Source organism: Dufourea novaeangliae, unplaced genomic scaffold (genome assembly GCF_001272555.1).
Source record: "Dufourea novaeangliae isolate 0120121106 unplaced genomic scaffold, ASM127255v1 scaffold7, whole genome shotgun sequence".
Taxonomy (NCBI): domain Eukaryota; kingdom Metazoa; phylum Arthropoda; class Insecta; order Hymenoptera; family Halictidae; genus Dufourea; species Dufourea novaeangliae.
Genome location: NW_015373896.1, coordinates 2081305 through 2099978, shown reverse-complemented (window position 1 = coordinate 2099978; position 18674 = coordinate 2081305). Strand labels below are relative to the sequence as shown.

Below are 18674 nucleotides of genomic sequence, written 5' to 3'. Positions count from 1 at the left end.
CTGCGCAACGCGGCTCGCTTGGGTGATACATTGCGCATACTTCGACTTTCCTCGTGTGCTCCCGTCGATTACTCACCGTGTCGAGAAACTGATACCAATAAGTAAAACGTGGCGACACCTGAAACTGTCCGTATCGCACGGCCGTAACCCATGCGAATTGTCTCGGTTCACGGCGGTAAATCATTGGACGGAACGACTGTTCACCGGACTCCGACGAGCAGTTAACGAATCCATATGATGCATTTCATAACTCGACGATATTAGCGATGTACAATAGAGTCGCGATAACTGCTCGCTGGATATATACCCGTTAAGGAATGCCCTTGCTCACACACGCACCCCACTCCCTTTCAGCTTCTGTTACTAATAATTGGGTCGAATGACGTCCTATTGCCTCTCGATAATTACAATAAAACCTCGATGAGAATGAAATGCCAAAAATAAAACCACTGAACATGAAATATATTCTAAACTATAAGCCATATATGGCTGAAATAAATACCATTGGCTACAGAATTCCAAGCTCTATCGCGATGCTAAACTTCATTAAACTTCAAACACTTATCGAGGATTTACTGTACCCGTTCCTAGAACTGCTCCAGAGCCCCAAATGCAGACAATTATCGTGAGTTCACTGTATTTCGATTCGTTTCTGGATCGAGAAGCACGATAGAAAAACCGAATCATCCCGAAGGTCTCTGCACGCGATTCAATACCCGTTTCGTCCAGGCACGATTGCCGAAACGTCGCGAGACAGAGAGAAAAGAAGCAAACAAAACGAAAGAAGAAAAGAACGTCAGGAGAAAAAAAAAATACGCGAGACTCGGCCGCAGAAAGGGGGAGAGAAGAAACTGCGAGAAGAGACGCGAATTGGTGGTGGTTGGTTGGTGTTGGTGGTTGGTTGGTGTTGGTGGTGAGTCGTTTTGTGTCTACAGCCCGTCTAAATATACGCGGGGTCCTCTCCTCTCCGACAGTTGTGCACAGCGTTTCCACACGGGAATCGGCCGACAGGCCGATAGAAGAACTGTCTAACGGCTGTCGCGACTTCAGAGAAAGGTCGGAAAACGCGAGGAAACGCGATTCACAAGATGAACTTCCGCAAAGGGACCAAACGTGAAACCACGTTCGATCGTTCGCGTATATCCAATGGCCCTCCCCCAGGCGCACAGACGCGTGCACACGTGTAAACGGATCGTGGGGACGGCGGGATTTCTTAAAATAAACAATCGTGATATCGTGTTTCCCAAGTATTCGGGCAAGTCAAAACATTCGCGCACCCGCGACAATTCTGTTTATCATATCTCGCCCCATTCGACTCGCGAATACCAATGCGGTCTTTTTCGCTCGAGAACGGATTACTCGGATGAGAATTCTGCATTGCCCGATCGGTCATTTTTGGATGCACAGTTATGGCATACGGTCTCCTTTTTTCCCTCGTTATCCGTTACAGTAGAGGGCTCAGTTTCCAGGAGTACTGCATTAAGGGGACTAGGCAGTCAGATTTGGTGGAAATGTAACTTTTTTGGGGGATGTACCAGTAAATGAAATCCTTATTTCTATTCAAACAATTTTTGCGCCACTGGTGAAATTTGTATTCTTCCTTTTCAATTGAATTAATTACAGTTTTCCAATTATTCAAATAAAAATCTGTACATTTTGGAAAAAGGTGTAAATATTAAAAGGTCTAATTTTTATGTGTTTTCGACCATTTTCAAGAGCTGTTATAAATACGACCCCGGAACCGTTGCGACCGCGGACGTTTTACAAATCGACAAATATCTGAACAATGCGACAACATCTCCTGGCTGGACAATAAATATCTCGGGGGCGATTAGATACCCCGCGAGCGTTCAAACTTCAACTTGAGTTATTTTCGGTACACGTTTGAGACCCCGACGATGAATCCGCCGACGGGGTATTACCCCGTCCAATCCGCCGCGTCGGTCGTGTCCCCCGTGGATTCACGTGGCGAGCAAGAGAGTCTAGGCGGACCGTTGTCTTCTTTTATTTGTATAGATTCTCAAAGCGTTCACGTGCCGGTGGCCGTAAGTAAAGAGACCTATTCATAAATCGAGAGACACGTCCCCTGCCCCCACGACCATCCCGGCGAAAAACACGTGACTCCCACAAGCTCGTATGATCCTTTGAGGTGTGCTGCTGCTGCTGACTCGCGCTGCATTCCTCCCTATATAAATTCTTCGGGCCGAGCCAAGCGAATATAGACGTGTCTGTATATTTGTCACGCGATTAACCGTAGCCGCGAGCGCTAGCGCGCGGATCCGGCGTGTACCGTGATCAACATCTAACGACACCACCACGTGACCCGATATACGGGGTGGAGAGGCGAATAAATTCCGTTGGATCCGCGGTCTTTCGGTGTTTGTGTATAGGAGTAGAAACTGTACACTGATATTTCGATAAGACAATTCATAAAGAAAATAAGTTTAGGAGATGTAGTAGGTATATATCTTTGTTTGCGAGATAAATATTCTGGTGGAGAAGGGTAACAGTGGAAGCCTCGAGAATAAAATTTCATGACTGTGGCATTAGATACGTACAGCCTCCTGTAACCGAACACCCGTAATCCGAATACCTTAACTATACGAATGTTCTGTTATCCCAACGTTCTACTATCCGAACACACCACCATCGGAATGCTCTGCTATTCGAATGTTCTATTATCCGAACGTTCCACTATCGGAATGCTGTGCCATCCGAACGTTCCACCATCGGAATGCTATGCCATCAAAACGTTCCACCATCGGAATGCTGTGCCATCTGAATGTTCTAGTATCCGAACAGCCTGTTATCTCTAATTCTACTATCCGAACGTTCTACTATTCGAATAATCTACTATCCAAACGTTCTGTTATTCGAACATTCCACTACGCATCTGTTCTGTTATCCGAACAGAGTGTTTCCCAGCAACAGATGACTGTCAATTTTCTAGATCTCTATTTAAATAAACGAAACTTTAATCTCGGAAAACCGATGGATTCTATTATCCAAGAAGTTCCTTCATCCGAACACTTATCCTCTCCCTGTTAGTTCGGATACAGGAAGCACTACAGTCATCGCGAATAATTTCACCGCAGCGAAAAATATCCCAGACGCGTGCGCTAGACGTATCAAGTGACCGGTTCAGAGCTACTGCATATCACGGGGCCAATAACAACGCAGATCGTTTAATTAAGAGCGCGGGAGCGGCGTGTTGTCACGCGGTGGAAACGATCGTGTTTTGCCGGTCAAGTGATTTCGCGAATTAAAAATACGTCCCCGCCGCGCGAGAGCTAGTGCCTTTCGTAAGGAGGTCGATATATATCAAGGACGAGCCCCGCCGTGCCCTGTTTATCCGACCGCGCTCTATTATTGGATTCGAACCGTGGACACAATGAGATCGAAACGGACCTAATAGAATTTAACGTCGTGCACGACGGCGCGCGTCGATCCGCGACCGATCGACGGACCGCCTCGCGCCGCCGCTCCGAACGTGACACCGACGACGGACCCCGCTCGAACGTGACCGATGCCGGTCGTAAGGATTATCCACGCGCGTCAACCGAACCTGTACGACCCGACGCATCAATCGGAGAGACACGACTGTGCGCGCGTTAACACCCTTTGCAGTCGGAACCTTTTGAGTATGGGAACGGAACAAGTCGATGAAGTTTTTTTAAGCAAACATAAAAGTTTGTAATACATATGACTTTATACATAATTTATTAATTCTTAGTGACGACTCTCGGACGGTTCAAGGCAGAGGTCGATCGGTTGACCTTGAACCGTCGAAATCTGTTCTTACAACCGCGATCGATGAACGCAGGAATTATAAAGACAGAGAGAGAGAGAGAGAGAGAGAGAGAGAGAGAGAGAGAGAGAGAGAACGGGAGACCACCGGGGTCAGCGCGTCGTCGTTCGAGCTGGCGAGGAACCGTCGTGATTTACCTACTTAAAACGCGCATTGGTTCGCTACACTTCTTTAACGGACAACGGCCACGTTGTCCTCGTGGCTGCGGCCAATTAGCCGCGAATCATGCGGCGAGGGATCCGCGGTGTGGCGTGCACGGGGAACAGGGACGTGAAAGAGTGAGTAGGATAGAGTGAAAGAATGAGAAAGAGAGACCGATCGGTCCGCACGTGAATAAGATCCATTTACACCGAGGAGACCCGTAAGCGCGGAACCTCCATAGCACGCGCTACGGAGTTATTCCCTCCTGGGCACGAACTTCGAAAGAAATCGCTGGGATCGGTGCGCTCCATCCGCCCGCGCCACGCCCCCTTTTCTTCTCTTCGCGCAGTTATCGTGCACCTCGGTACTTTGTTCGACACCGGACATTTACGTATGACTCTTCGAGTTCATGCCACGTGGGTCACCGATGACCCGCGACAAAACATTTTATGAAGTGTAGTATAAGGCTTAGTATGGCAGTATAAAGTATAGTACAGTAAAATTTTGTGGTCTAGATAAACGAAACACCCTGCACAATAAGTGTACAGTAGATTGTGCTTGCTAGTTATGGCTGAGCCTCGCCTTCACCCCACTATATGTTTGTCTCTCGTATTTTCTATTAGTCTGTGGTAATAAAACCGGTATTAATATTATTATTATTATTATTATTATTATTATTATTATTATTATTATTACTACCACTACTATTACTGTGAGCTACGTGTACTATATGATACTCTCATAGTGGTCATTGAGCAGTAAGAGAGTCCACTACACTGTCGGTCAGTTACATATGAAAAGACTGTTTTTCCTCGGGAACAGAATGTTGCGATATAGCCTATGTGGGATTCTGTTGCAATAGTTTCTATATGATTAGTTACTGTTCGCCACCAAGGACACGCGGTTTTATATCAACTTGTCGTAAAATTAGAAATTCTAATGGCAAAATAGCTTCTCTGTCTCTCGTGTGTGTCCGTCGTGTTACGATTCTATATATTTTGCATAAATGAGTTACAGAGCGTGTACACGCCGGAGTCCACTTTGACTCTATAAACTTCACTGTTTTTTGTATCACCCTTGTGTATAAATAATAAACCGAGGCAAATCCAAACACGCAAAGTTGCAATTATTAAAACCTGATATTTCATAAGCTCACCATTATGGAAACAAATTATGTGCATAAAACGGAATAGAGTGTCTTTACAAAAAGCAAACCATAAAAACTACCAAAAATATAGGTATTACGAAATGTAATTATACAAAAGGACGTACGATTCGATACAAGAATTACTGTTTGAAAGTCGACGATGAAACGACCAAAGAGACTGGCAAACACGTTGACGTCCTTTTCTCTCACTTCACTTAAACTTGGCGCAAACATTTTCTCACGGAAGTTGTCGGCCACAGACGGAGGGGGGGGGGGACACACGCGGAGAAGGATCAAGGTGACCCTCGTATGTCCCTTTTTCTCCCGCGGAATGCTACAATTTTTTTGTTCTTTTACAAGAAGACGCCAATAACAGTCGGTCTCTGGATGGGGGGATCACGCCGTAATGGAAGTCATCAAGGCCACGCCGGCTCGTAAATCGATTCGCAAATTAACGACCGACCGTCCGATTCCACGGTAATAATGCGTAATGCACGTGAAAATCGGAGGGTCCGCGTTGGCCCATTCGCAAAACGCTAATTTACTTACGTACCGCCAACGATTACCGATGCGATCAGACAAATCGCCCGACAATCGACGGGACTTTCACGAATTAAATGAAAAAAAAAAACAAAAAAAAATTAAGAAAAAACGTGGCACACGCGATTGAAACCTCTTAATGCCGCCTCGGGAGAAAACGCCTCGACGAAAATTCCAGTTTCTTCGGCATTTTGTTCGACTTACGGGGCCAATCATTTTTAATTCCTCAAGAGGACAGTAATGGCCCCAAAAATACAGGTATTTTCGGGATTTTTTTACAAACAAACTATAAATCGCACTTTTTTCGAATCTTTTGGAATGTTTTACTTAACCTTTTAATAGAAAGAAAAAAAATTTGTTTAATCGATTTGGAGCGGATATATCCGCAGAAGAAAGCAAATGTGTATTTCATAAAAATTACGGCTGCCTCTCGTTTATACAAAATTTTCGATTTTTCGAAACAACATCAAGAAACCAAAATTAAACAGAATCACACTTTCCCCATTAATAAATTGTATTATAAAAAAAAAAGAAATACAACGAGATTTTATTTGTATCCACCATAAATACATAAAACCAGCCAACACGAATCACCATTAAAAACTCGAAATCTGTATTTACCCGGTTACGAGGGAATTACTGTATTTCCCGTTTCCCCTAATTGTCCGTCATTTTCCCCATAATACCACACTGCGGGTCAGCCTGCAGCAAAATCGAGCCGCCCCTATTCAGGTTTACTGCACCGACCTACCCTTCTGACCATTGTCGGACACATTTCTGGTCCCATAAAGCTTTACACAACACGGAACAGTTTAAGATATTCGTGCAGAGAAACCGACCAGCAAACTACAAAAACCGCCCTTCCCCTTTAAATGTTCGAAGACGTGCGCGTGTCCCGAAAACGGTCGGTAATCCAGTACACGGAAATTATCACGGTCGACAGGTAGCCGTGTACTTAACCTCACGGCCACCAGAAATCAATCAAGGTAAGGGGCAGGTAACGCACAGGTGTTGCTGTCCGAGCACGGAACCTGTACGCCCCCAGGGGGCTTTTCCCATCGTGTCCCTGGACCTAACTACCGACAAACACAGCGGTTCACTGGATAATCCCAGTTTTAGTTCCCCCCAATTGGGACAACACGATGGGTCCAGGTTGTGGGAGGAACGAGATGGTCTTCTGTGAATATTGCACTGGGAATCTCCGTTATCCGTACAGGTGTGATCTAGCTGCATCGAGGAGCATCCGGGGACCACGATCGCAAAAGGGACAAATCTCCGTGGATTGTCCCAGGGATCGGTCGATTCGCTCCGTTGGTCGCGAGATATCGTTGCTCCCGTTTTTTCTTTTATTGTTGCACGATAATAGAGAGTGCTGCAACGTGATGTCACCGGCGATAAAACGGTATCGGGACACTCGACGAACGTCCGTCGCCTCCACGACGAATCAAACGATGAAATATCGTTTCGTGTATGTAAGTACGCGGGTTTTTCGAGGTGGCGCGGATTCGAACGGCCGCGAAACGGCGACCGGGCTAGATAAGGTAACAGCAGCCGGGAACAGGTACGAAACCAGAGGAGAGAGCAAGAGAATCGGAGAGAAGGGGTAGAGAGGAGGTGGACGACACTGGACAACTGCTAGATCCTTATAAAGAAGAGGAACGGACCACTTAGATCTCGCCACGGCGAAACGCGACCGGATACTGAGAGATTTCTGTCCCCCTGCACACAGTGGTACATAATGACTTATTTTTTTCAAATCAGTCTACAAGTCGTAATTTTTGAGTAAATTTAAAGCTGTTTTTTTTTTCAACTCTAGGTAATGAAATTCCCTATCGATCTGTCCGGCTTAAATGTTCAATTTCGTTGCTCATTTCTTTGTATTTAACGGAACATACAGATTTTCAAGATCCGTGGGCATTTTAAAAAATTTCAGAAAGTGAGCTCATTTAGAAACGTAAAAATGCACTGTTTTGTCAAACAAAGTTGGGAAAATGGCGGAAGATCTCTGCTTTATCCCTATAAGTTTCGAACAGTCAATCGATAAATTCGTCCGTATACAGGATAAACGCGATAATCGAAGAAAAAAAAAACGAATTGGTTCGTTAAGAATCAACGGCGGCGTCTTGTCGAGCCGACCTTGTTCTACGTACTCTCGACGAACGCTCGAGATATGCTTCACAATCGAAACTACAAAAACATTGCGCAATTACGGCGACAAACATCGTACACGGTAACAAAACAGAGTTCCGCGATCGGGGTATTATTTGATTCTGAAAAGGCGCCTTCCGGAGAGCGAACACGCGTGTAAACGAACGTTTCAAATGTTGGGACCGGTCGGGTTATTTGAGAAGTAAATGGTTTGAACTTCAATGTTTGATTGTAACATCCGTGCTAACACTAGGTCCTCGTTATGGATTAATATACAGGGTGTCCCACTAGTTATAAATATAACCATGACTAAATATTGGCCACGACTGAGTAATCTGCGAAGTGAACAGTTGAACCGCAATGTCTGATAATAATTTCCGCGTGGTAACTGGTCTCAGTCTGGTTTAAGTACCATTATACAGAGCGTCCTATTTTTTATAATTATCTAAATTACACCATTGATATATTTCACAGTAAAACACTTAGACTTATCTGTAATTGCTCTTGGTACATCGGGAAATGATACCACTTGTCACGAGTGAAAACGAGTTGCTAACTGTCGTTAATGATCATCCAGCGAGCGGCGCCATTAAGTTATACGACAAATACTTGTAATACATTCGCGATATACTGTAAACAGGTAATTGATATAAAATATAAATAATATTTATAATTAGCGGTAACAATCCAAATACTAAATGTACAACGAATAAATTAAATCCACGCAGCTTAATGAATATTCAGTCGATTGCCAACGATGTTCAGGGAAGGTGTGGACTGGATCTAAATAAGCTTCGTTCGGCATTCAGCGCGTGATCGTCGAGCCGGTAGAGGGGGGAGATTGGTTGGTTTCGCGAAATGGAAAACGGAGAGACGACGGTCGTTCGAGCGAAAGTTCAGGTGTTCGCGAAATGGATCGGGGGCTGGAAACGGGGACAGGTACGATTCCAGAGCTTTTCTAATCGCGGTTAATCGGTTATACAACGGACTCTAATGGTCTTCGAAAATCAATACCCTAACTATTACCATATACTAGGTGATATACAGGGTGATTAAAAAAAACTAATGAAAATTGTAAACAACCTGCTCTACAATATGTGGATGTAATACACGAATCGCACCAATACTTTTGTCCCTCCCTATATCCTCGGTTACGAGCAGGGTTCGCGCGCACGAGCCAATCCTACGTTCGCCCCTCCTCCCACCCGCCGATCCGACTACGCGACTTTCGGGTCAAACGTATGGTTCGCGAGTCGCTCGACTCGTAACGTAAACGCGCCTGGTATGTGGGTGCAGTTAAACGGGTTATCGGGCGGTTCAGATATACAGCGCCAATCAGGACGACGACGGCGACGACGCGTTTCCCGCGGCCGACACGTCGAGGAATTCCAGTCGTTGGAAAATCCACGAAATACGTTTCGTCCTGTCACTCAGAGACCGGACACAGTGGGACAGAAACAATCTCTCACGGCGATTAGAAATGTGCAACTTTTAACAAGAAATTCAAAATGTTGTGACTTCTAAAAGATTTTCAATTTACAAAATCACGACTAAAGTTAACTTTTGTTCGCTCATCTGTAAGTTTTAACGGATTTTCAATATAACAATATCGCGACAGAATCGACATTCAATCGTCGTGAGTCCGATTTAGTCTGCACTACGTCGCCGTCGGAAATGTTAATGACGTACAGCGAGAAGGACCCGGTTGCAGCGACGTCGGGAACCGGCCCGCGGAAATTTTACCGCGAGCGCCGGTATTATCATTCATCGCGGTGTGCCTGTTTACATATTCGCTCGGCGACGAGCGCGTAATTCACGCGGGCCTCGCGCTTTGCGTTCGCGCCGACAAATAACGCCGCCGTGCGCGCCCGGGCGCGCGCGAGCACTGTGACCCGCCCGCGACTTTACACGATTTTAACGACCGTCGTCGGGGACGCGTACCTGTATTCCCGTTAATTGCCTGACCCGGGCCAGCGGATACTCGTGGTACACTTTATTCCGGGTAAATACACGAATGAAAAAACGAGGGACGACATGGCATGTTCCTTGGGAATGGAGTGAACGTGACTAAATAGAAGTGGATACCCTATTTCTTTTTGACTCTCAAAGTTTAGACCGTCAAAGTCCAGCGTCTGGGTCAATCGTGACCCGTAACATTATCTCACAGATATTTGTATGCATATTAGTAAATACATAACCTATTTTTCTTTATTTTCAGTGTTTAGATTGTCGAGGTCCAGCGTCTGGGTCAATCGTGACCCATAACACAACCTCACAAATATGTGTATGTGTATAAGCTGATGTTTACTTGGTCCATTGCAGAAATGGTTCGGTAATTGTGTTTATTGACGGAGTCCGTCAGTGAGGCAAGCCAATAGGGATGGCAAAAAAATGGCGGATAGTATTGAAGGTGAATAGAATAATTGTTGGAGCAAGAAAACTTCAGTAAAGTCTAACGAGATGTTTTACTGTATTTAGAATCGGATGACAGTCCGGTAATAGAATTCTGATTGAATCTAGTTTCTTGTAAATCAATCCGTAAATGTTCATATTTGCATAAACAATTTGCAGTCCACCGTGCGATAGATCGGTGGAACCTGTTCCCGCCTAAAATTCAATTCACTCGTCACGTACACCCGACCGATTTTTCAGTGGGTAACCCCATAATTTTGTGTAACCCTTTATCACCAGTTTATTTCGGCGTTCCACCATTAAATTGATTACTAGATAGTTGAATTCGATATCTCATTCGCCTGGTAACACGATCGTTATTAAAGGTAAGTATTACGCTACGTAATCTAGAAGCAACTGTAATTAATCCCCGGCTATGTAACCGCATTTCCTCTCGAAACATTTTTGCTTAAATTGTTCAGCGTCGGACGAGCGTGTTTTGTGAGAATAAATCACACGACGCACGGAGCAGGACTGTGTTTAAACGCTGATAATTCCGTTGGTAGCTCGGTTTACGTTGCAGCGCAGTATGGTAGAGGTGTTATAACTGAATCGTGTACACTGTACACCGACGCGAAGCTTTGTCGTCGACGATCCAAGTTTAATAGATATTTAAGTGTAGACGAGCAAAAATATAATTTAAATAAAGATTGGAACAGTCCTTTATAGAAATTGAAAAACTAAAATTACCATTTGAATGAAGAATTTTGTATCTAGATAAAAAAATTTTGTTTATAAAATTTTAGAATTAGAATTTCAGTGTAGATAAAAATATTTGATCTAAATAAAGTACTGTGAATAACGAACGAATATAACGAAAAGAAAAATGTAAATTATACGGTTGAAAACTTCAGTACATTCTCGAAGGATTGTGCCGACGGTTACTTTACGTAGAAACGCAACGACAATACACATCTATTAGCTCGTTCTAACATCTGGGTCAGCACGAGGTGTTTAAGAACCGGTACGTTACTTCCTGCCTTGTCGCGACATCCATGAACGATTGTGTATTTTTCTTCGACCGTTTCGCAACACTTGCATACGTTAATTCTTTTGAAAAAATCATTTCACTTAATCTACACGCACGATTACTCTAAAAGGAATCGAAATACTCTACTTTTTACAACTAGCATCTATTACAGATGCCTATTCGTTGACCTATGCTTGCACCATAACACTACAATACGTTTACCTTCTACAAAGGTTGTACAAACAATATAAATTTTCAAATTTAAAGCCTCTGATAAATGTAGACGATAAACTATTTGTCGTAGAGATAATTACGTTCTCTAAACAAAGTCCGAAATTACGGTTAACCACTTATAATGTAAAGAAAATCAAACTAACCTCACATTTGGTCGTCGTGTCGCGACGGTACTATTCGCCTTCCGACAGTTAATAATGTCCACAAAAGATTCAGCCAAAGGTACAAATAAAACACCACCACTTTATTCGTAAACTACTAACGCGGCATTTGAGACACAATTTGGACCGTTTGCCCGTGTTTCTTTCGCGTTTCATCTCACGAGACATGCTCTCCGTTCACCGGGCAGCAGAGAAGCGTGGCCGGAATGCATCCGCGTCACGCGACACCGATTCAAACCGGACAATCGGCCGTTCGATTCCCGCCTTTTTCGCGACCGTGCTCTCGTTACGTAAAAGCGGCACTCTCGGCACGGTTCCCCCCCGGTATTTTCGAGCGTTCTCTAACCTTTAAAGGAAAAGAAACTGCACGGATTCTGACGAAATCGCGACGGGAAGTTGGGACCACGGGTGACGGGAACGCACGGGCGATCGTCAACGATGAATCTCGAGCGTCGCCATGCACGCGCGTCCCCCGTCGGGATCCAACGTTCGTTCGGCGTGTTAACGAAAAACACAACATAGAAATGAAGGTGAGAGAACAATGGCGACTTACCGGCTGCACGATGAGGCCTCCTCGCCCAGTCGTCCTCGATCAAGGGCGCGACCCTTCGGGCGCGTGAAGTCGACGGGTAAGAAACAACGACGAGTAGAATCGACAAGAGGAAGGCACCGTAGTAACGCATCTCGGCAGCTTTCGGTCTATCGTGGTCCTCTTTCTCTCTCACTTACACCCGCGTATCTCCTATTTCACTTTCTCGTCCCTGGGCACGGTGCTTCGACAACGCATATAGCGTGGTCTCTCGTCCTCTCTGTTCCACCGTTCTGTTTTTCTCGCTCTTATTTTCTATTTGTATCTCTTTTTCTCTCTCCCGATACCCCCACTGCCTGTCTCTCTCTCTCACAGTCGCGCACTAGTCTTCTTCGGAGCGTTCTGTCTCTGTCGTCGGAGCCGCGGCACTGGTCTATTAACGACCGTTCACTGCACGAAACTTTCTGCACTGTACGCCACTGTAAGGTACCTCGCACCACCTTCAATCTCCTCTTGCCAGCCTAACGCGACACATTGAAAGTAAAAAATAAAAAAAAAAGTAAAAGGGAAATACGGTTATTGTTCCGAGTCGACGACGATGACCACGAAGTCGACGACGACGACAACCACGACGACAACCACGACGTCGAGCACGACGATACGCTCGCAGGTCGCGAACGTGTACGATAATGATTAGAAACAATCAGCCGTGCGAGAAAGAGAGAGAGAGATAGAGATGCCCGTGCCAGCCGCAATATTTACTGCAGATAACGTGCGCGCGAGCTTGTATATACTCGTGCACCGTTCAAGAGAGACACGTTCAACGAGTGCATCCGACGGCTTAATAGGCTAAGGTGTACACACGCAGGATCGTTATTCTTTCGTACGCCGTCTCTCTCTTGGGGTCCCGCGGATCCGTCTATGCACGTTCCCTTCTCTCTTCTTTCACCGCTCTCGATATCTCTTTTGTTTTTTTCGCTATCCTTCCTTCTCTTTTTTACCCGGAGAGTGCCGCACACAGTTCGTACACGGACTGCTGCTTGCTTGCTTGTCCTCTCCTCTGGTCTCTCTCCCGCGTTCTTCTTTCCACCGTGCTGGTTCGTCGCGCGTTCTGTGTTACTGCGCGCGGCGGCGTTTTATAAGGCGGTACGCAACGGAGCGGCGACGACGGCAACGAGTTTCGAACGCGCGACCAGAGGGACGGGACACGAAAGACCGCGGTGGTGTGTGGCTCTCTGTCGTTTCTCTCTATCTCTCTCTCTGCGTCTTCTTCCCTCTGTTACCGTTTTTAACTAACCGTCCTCCACGCGCCACCTCGCCCCCTCCCCTTTACCTTAGATCGCGCGTACGCGTCGTCGTCCCGTGTCCGTATCTCTCGACGCCCGCCGCCGGTATAACTTCCGAGAGACTCGCGCGCGCGCGCGCGGATTACTACACACCACACCGCCGATGATTCTCCACGGAGCTCTCGAATCCGTACGTACCGGCTAGGAATGATCTCACAGACAGGGTAGAGGGAGGGTGGGGAAGTAAGGTGGGTGAGGGGAGGGGGAGGTGTCAGGATCGATCGTCCAAACACCGACCAGATTAGCCCCGCGATGAAGATCGAGAGAGCTGCTGGGGTCCGGTGTGCTCGTCGCCGGATCGTATCGAATGATCATCGACGATACCGAATCCCGTGATACGTGAAACGTCCGTCCATCGCGCCTGCGCGAGTGGCTCTCTCTCGCGATTTTCCGCGCGCCGCCGGTATATCCACACAGCGGGGTATATTATAATACTCCTCCAATTTTCTACTCGCTCGACCGACGTCTCCCCTGCCGCGAATTTTCAATTAGAAACACCCTGTTTTCCAACCACTGGGCTCGTCTGTTTTCTTTTCACCCGTTTTACCACCGACCGTTCCTAAGCGGCCCTCTATCCACGCGGTAACCGCGCAACAACAACAGGTCGAGTGTGCGCGTCTCTGACACGGTCGGCCGCGTGACTGCCGTGACTGCCGTGACTGACTAGCCGTGAGTGAGTGACTACTGACTGGTGGGACGCTGTGTTATACTCGACCAGTCGCTCTCTACCGCCCGTGCCGCCACTGAATCCGATGTATCTGATCATCGGCACCACCGTCCTCCTCCGGCTGGCTGGCTCGCTCGAAAAAGCTTCTTGGGTGCTTTGGCGCTTGCGCCACACAACGATTCGCTTTTTCGCTCTCCCTCCCTCTCTCTCTCTCTCTCTCTCTCTACGTACGTACGTACACGCGCGTTCGCCCCACCGGTACGCGTGTTATAACAGCAGCAGCAGCCGATGCGCTCGCCGTTCCCTCGCTCGCTCCCCCTCCCCCCTCCACTCAGTCACTGTGTGTAACGTTCTCGCTATTTTACACACACATACACACGCACACACGAAAGACGAGACAGGACCACGTCTTCGGCCGCGGAAGCGTCGTTCTGTCTGGCGCTTGCACTCGCCGTGTATCATCCGGCCTCTCCTCTTCTCTTATAATAGTTTTCAACCACGTGCCGTGTTACCAAGGGAAGGGGTCTGCCCTCGCGAGGTAAAATCGAAATCGTATTGTAGGCGTGAGAGATTTCGTTGCACGATCGCACCGTTATAATCGATGGTGTTTATCTACCAACCAAACAGATCCATCTTATCGTTCCTTCCGTTTTCTCTCTTCTCTCAGTTTCGCGAAATCGCTTCGGTTCTACCCCCAAGACACGCGGCACAGGTCTCGGAACAGTACAGGCAAGAGAAATCCACCTCCGTTCAGGCACCACGACGCCTCTCCTATTATTCACTGGCGGTTGATCGCGGTGTCGTCGCGATCGTGTGTCATTTCATGGTTCCACCGTCCGTGTAACAACGGCTGAACACGTTCGACTGGGATTATATGTAGGTAGAGGACGGTTCGCAAGCACGGAGGGGGGGGGGCGATCGGGATGCTTCGCGAAATTCTGTGTGCACGACTCGGATGACCCCCACGAGGAGAGAGAGACACGTTGCGCCGATGTAGCCAACGATGACAACTGTCCGCAGGCCGGTCGAGTCCGTCGCTTTTATGGGGATAGCCGAGCACGCTGCTGCACCGGGACCCGTGCCTCGTATATCCCCCGAGTGTGTGCGTACCGAGTTTACGTGCTCGATGTACCGCGTTATCGTGCAAGTGCGCGTTCTATCTCTCTTTCTCTCTCTCAGTGGTGGACTTTATATATATATGTGTGTGTATGTATGTATGCATGACCGAATAGGATCGTTTCTCGATAATCTTCTCCTGGGCGACGCGACGCGGGCCAGATGCATGTATCTAAACCCCAGAGCAAGAGTGTACAAAGTCCGGTTTTTAAAAAAAATGACATTTTACATGTTTCCCGTATGAAATCTGTCACTCTTTTCGATGGTACAGATTATTTCGTGATACACTAAATCGTGTAGTTTTTAATATAATAGTTTAAAAGTGACATTATGTCCGTATCTTGTTCCGAGCAAAACAGTGTAAATTCTAACAGATAAGGGACTTAATGGAATGTACGCCATTTCTACTATATCGAGACTTGTCTTAGGTCCATTCAATAATTCAAAGGTAGTGATTGTTTCTCGTTGAATTCTTACCGGTAATCGTTCCAGAATTACAAGGTTTTTCTGCACCTTTGATTTGCTCTTCTCTAAAATTTGGATAGTGTGACTTAATACACTCTGGTTCTGGTGTCCAGATATAGGATATACGCGAAGGAAAGACAAGCAAAGCGAAACAAGGGTCCACCGAAGGGGAACTCGTGTCGTCCGGTGTGTGATACCTCGATCGCGGTGGGTGTCGCGAATGACTGTGCCTCTGTCCAAGAGGTGTGCGACAGCGCGCCGCGCGTGTGGGTGCTCCCCCCTCCCTTCCCCTCCCCCCACCACTACACAGACGGTCACCACCACTACCACGATTCCCACCACCGGCGTGTATACCGGCTGCCGGCACACCACTACCACCACACGTCATCTTGTGCACCACTGAACAGCGAAATACACCGGTATCGAAGAGTGGCAGGCATGAAACGTAACTTCTTGTTAGCTCTTCGTCTCGTTTCACCCACACTCTCCCCGCGGTTTGTTATTTATTTATTGGGTTCCACGATGCGAAACAGCCGGTCACATTGGTCGAAAGAAAAATCGCTGTTTATTAACCCTCTTAGTATCTTATCCTTTTTCTGTGTATCATCTAGATATACCTTGGGAAATATGCATTCTTGAAGATACTTATTAAAATTCACACATATTTTTCTAAAAATAGAGATAATTTTACACTTTTCTTTTGAATTTTATAGTGAAGTCTATTTTGTATTATATAATAAATATTACAAGTATTATATATTCGTCACTTTCTGTAGGAGAATTTATTATTTATATTTCGTCTTGTGGGTACTGAAAGGGTTCATGAAACAAATTCAGTTTCACTCGATCGAAATGTGTTTTTATTTTCAAATACAAAAATCGTTTGTTTCTCTTTGAGGTTGCTCAAAGACCATGAGTGATTTCAGCTTCACTCGAAATTTTCATAGACAATTCAAGGTGTACCCTGATTCAATGTCAAACCAGTCCATTTCATACCATTCTGTCCTCTAATTGGGCAATTTCAAAGGAAAGACATACACACAGACCAAACCGTAGCCTGGCTTTAGGTCCAGATGAAAGTTAAGGTCAGACGTAATTGATGTCCATGGGTCTTACGGGCGAGACCTTTAAGGCGAATTCGGAAGGCCGCGACGCCGTTTGAGCTACGTACCATCGACACGCGAATATATAGATTACACGCGATAACTGCGAACCCGTACGTTACGTATGCAAGTCGCGTGCAACCGCCGTCGTCGTCGCCGATTTGCATCGTACGCGCGTCGAACGTATTTAACGTCCACGTCATTTCGACGCGTGTCGCGAAACAACAAGCCGAATGAGAACCCGGCCGCAAGGGAATCGTGCGGCTCCATTCACGCTGGTGTCCCCGAGGCTCATTGATGTGTATTCCCATGGAAGCATTTATCGGTCGTTGCGCGAGTTCGTATATCTGGGAATTCTGTTGAAATACCGAAAAACAGTTGAAACACGACCTTATTTGGATATCCTATAATGACTAACCTTTAGGCTCCTACGGCTGGGTCACTGGATTCCACGGGCGTCCACACTTCGTGGGTCGATGCTGATTATTTATTAGATGCTGTCACGAGGATAAACCATTAAAAAGTATTCTTAACAAAAATTGACTTCACATTTCCTGAAATTATGCTTTCTTATTCTACATTACATGATATCACACCATATTCCACTTAACTAATACTAAAAGTAGATGTATACAGTCATCGATAAATATCGCTCATCGTTACACGGCGGAGTGTCGGGAGGGGGAGGGGGTAGCCGGGCAAACTCTTTACGGAATCGTCCCTAAGACGTGGGGGAGGGGGGTGACTAATTGCTAAGCGGCTTGTAAAAATTCGCCAGGACAGTCTGTCGACATCGTGCGGCCTGGCTACGGGCCCCCGTTCCCGATCGCGGCCGTTATAATACACTTTTTGCCCCGTGTGTGCAACGCGCACGGTCGACTAGAGAAGAGACGGACGGCCGCGAGAAGAAGGGAGAACACGGAGCGAACGACAGGGAAAGCGGCCGGAACAGAGACAAATGGAGTGGTCGGTGGGTGGAGAGGGAGAGGTTAGGTTCGCTGGCGGCACAGGGCGAGGAGCGGGAGGGGGATGGGTGGGGGGAGGGGGAAGAACGTGTGCGTGTGAGGCCTTAAGGTGAGAAAAGAAAAATGGCGAAGATCGACCCGAGGCTGTTGCTGCTGCTGCTGCATCCGTCGTTCGAAGGCGAGAAGGGGACCCGACGACGACGCCTTTCGCAGATTCCACGTGAGATACCTGGCGCGGCATTCTTCGTTCTGCACCGGGGGCCATTTAAGCCGGATGCACATTCGTCGTGGACGGACGCTACGTGAATTCATTTCCAAGAAATGTATCTTCCGCCTCGAGACGAATTTTACGGGGGGGGAAGAGATTTTGTTTCCTCGCGACTTAGAGGAGGAACCTCCTGTCGGACCGCACGGGGCCAGGACAAACAGGACTGGGGACGATTTCTTCTCTTTTACGTTTTGTACATCAATCTTTTTATTTCACGGACACTGGGGAGGACACACAGACGCCGCGGGGCCAATAAAATCCTCCTAATCCGACGACGAACCGTGATTCTTCGCGGCGACGTTTACGCGTCGAAGCCTCCTAATCTTCTAGCCGTGTCGGATTCTCGTGTTCCGTTTAACCGTTTGGCGGTGTGGTAAAATAGCGAGGGAACTTGGTGAGATATATGTTGGCATAGACGAAAGTATCGTGTACAGGATGTTGAAAAGAAAACCGTTCAATATTTGTATGGCACTGTATTGTTACCACCTTGTACACACCTTGTTCGTTAATGTCCAAGGATTACATTGGGATAGTTAAAAAAAGACCAAATCCGAAATTGAAATTTTCGTCCATGTCGCAGTTTTTACATGGTTCGTCCCACTGTGCCGAGGGCGC

The 18674-nt window shown here is 46.8% G+C and overlaps 1 protein-coding gene across 1 annotated transcript in view; it reads right to left on the bottom strand.

Moving 5' to 3' along the window:
- The window catches only part of LOC107193284 (dorsal-ventral patterning protein Sog), a 70673-nt gene extending 58390 nt beyond the window's left edge, over positions 1-12283 (bottom strand). Inside the window, exon 1 of the mRNA XM_015582689.1 lies at positions 12154-12283. Coding sequence (XP_015438175.1) covers positions 12154-12283 — 130 coding nt within the window. The remainder of the gene's footprint in view (positions 1-12153) is intronic.
- Positions 12284-18674: the final 6391 nt, after the last annotated feature.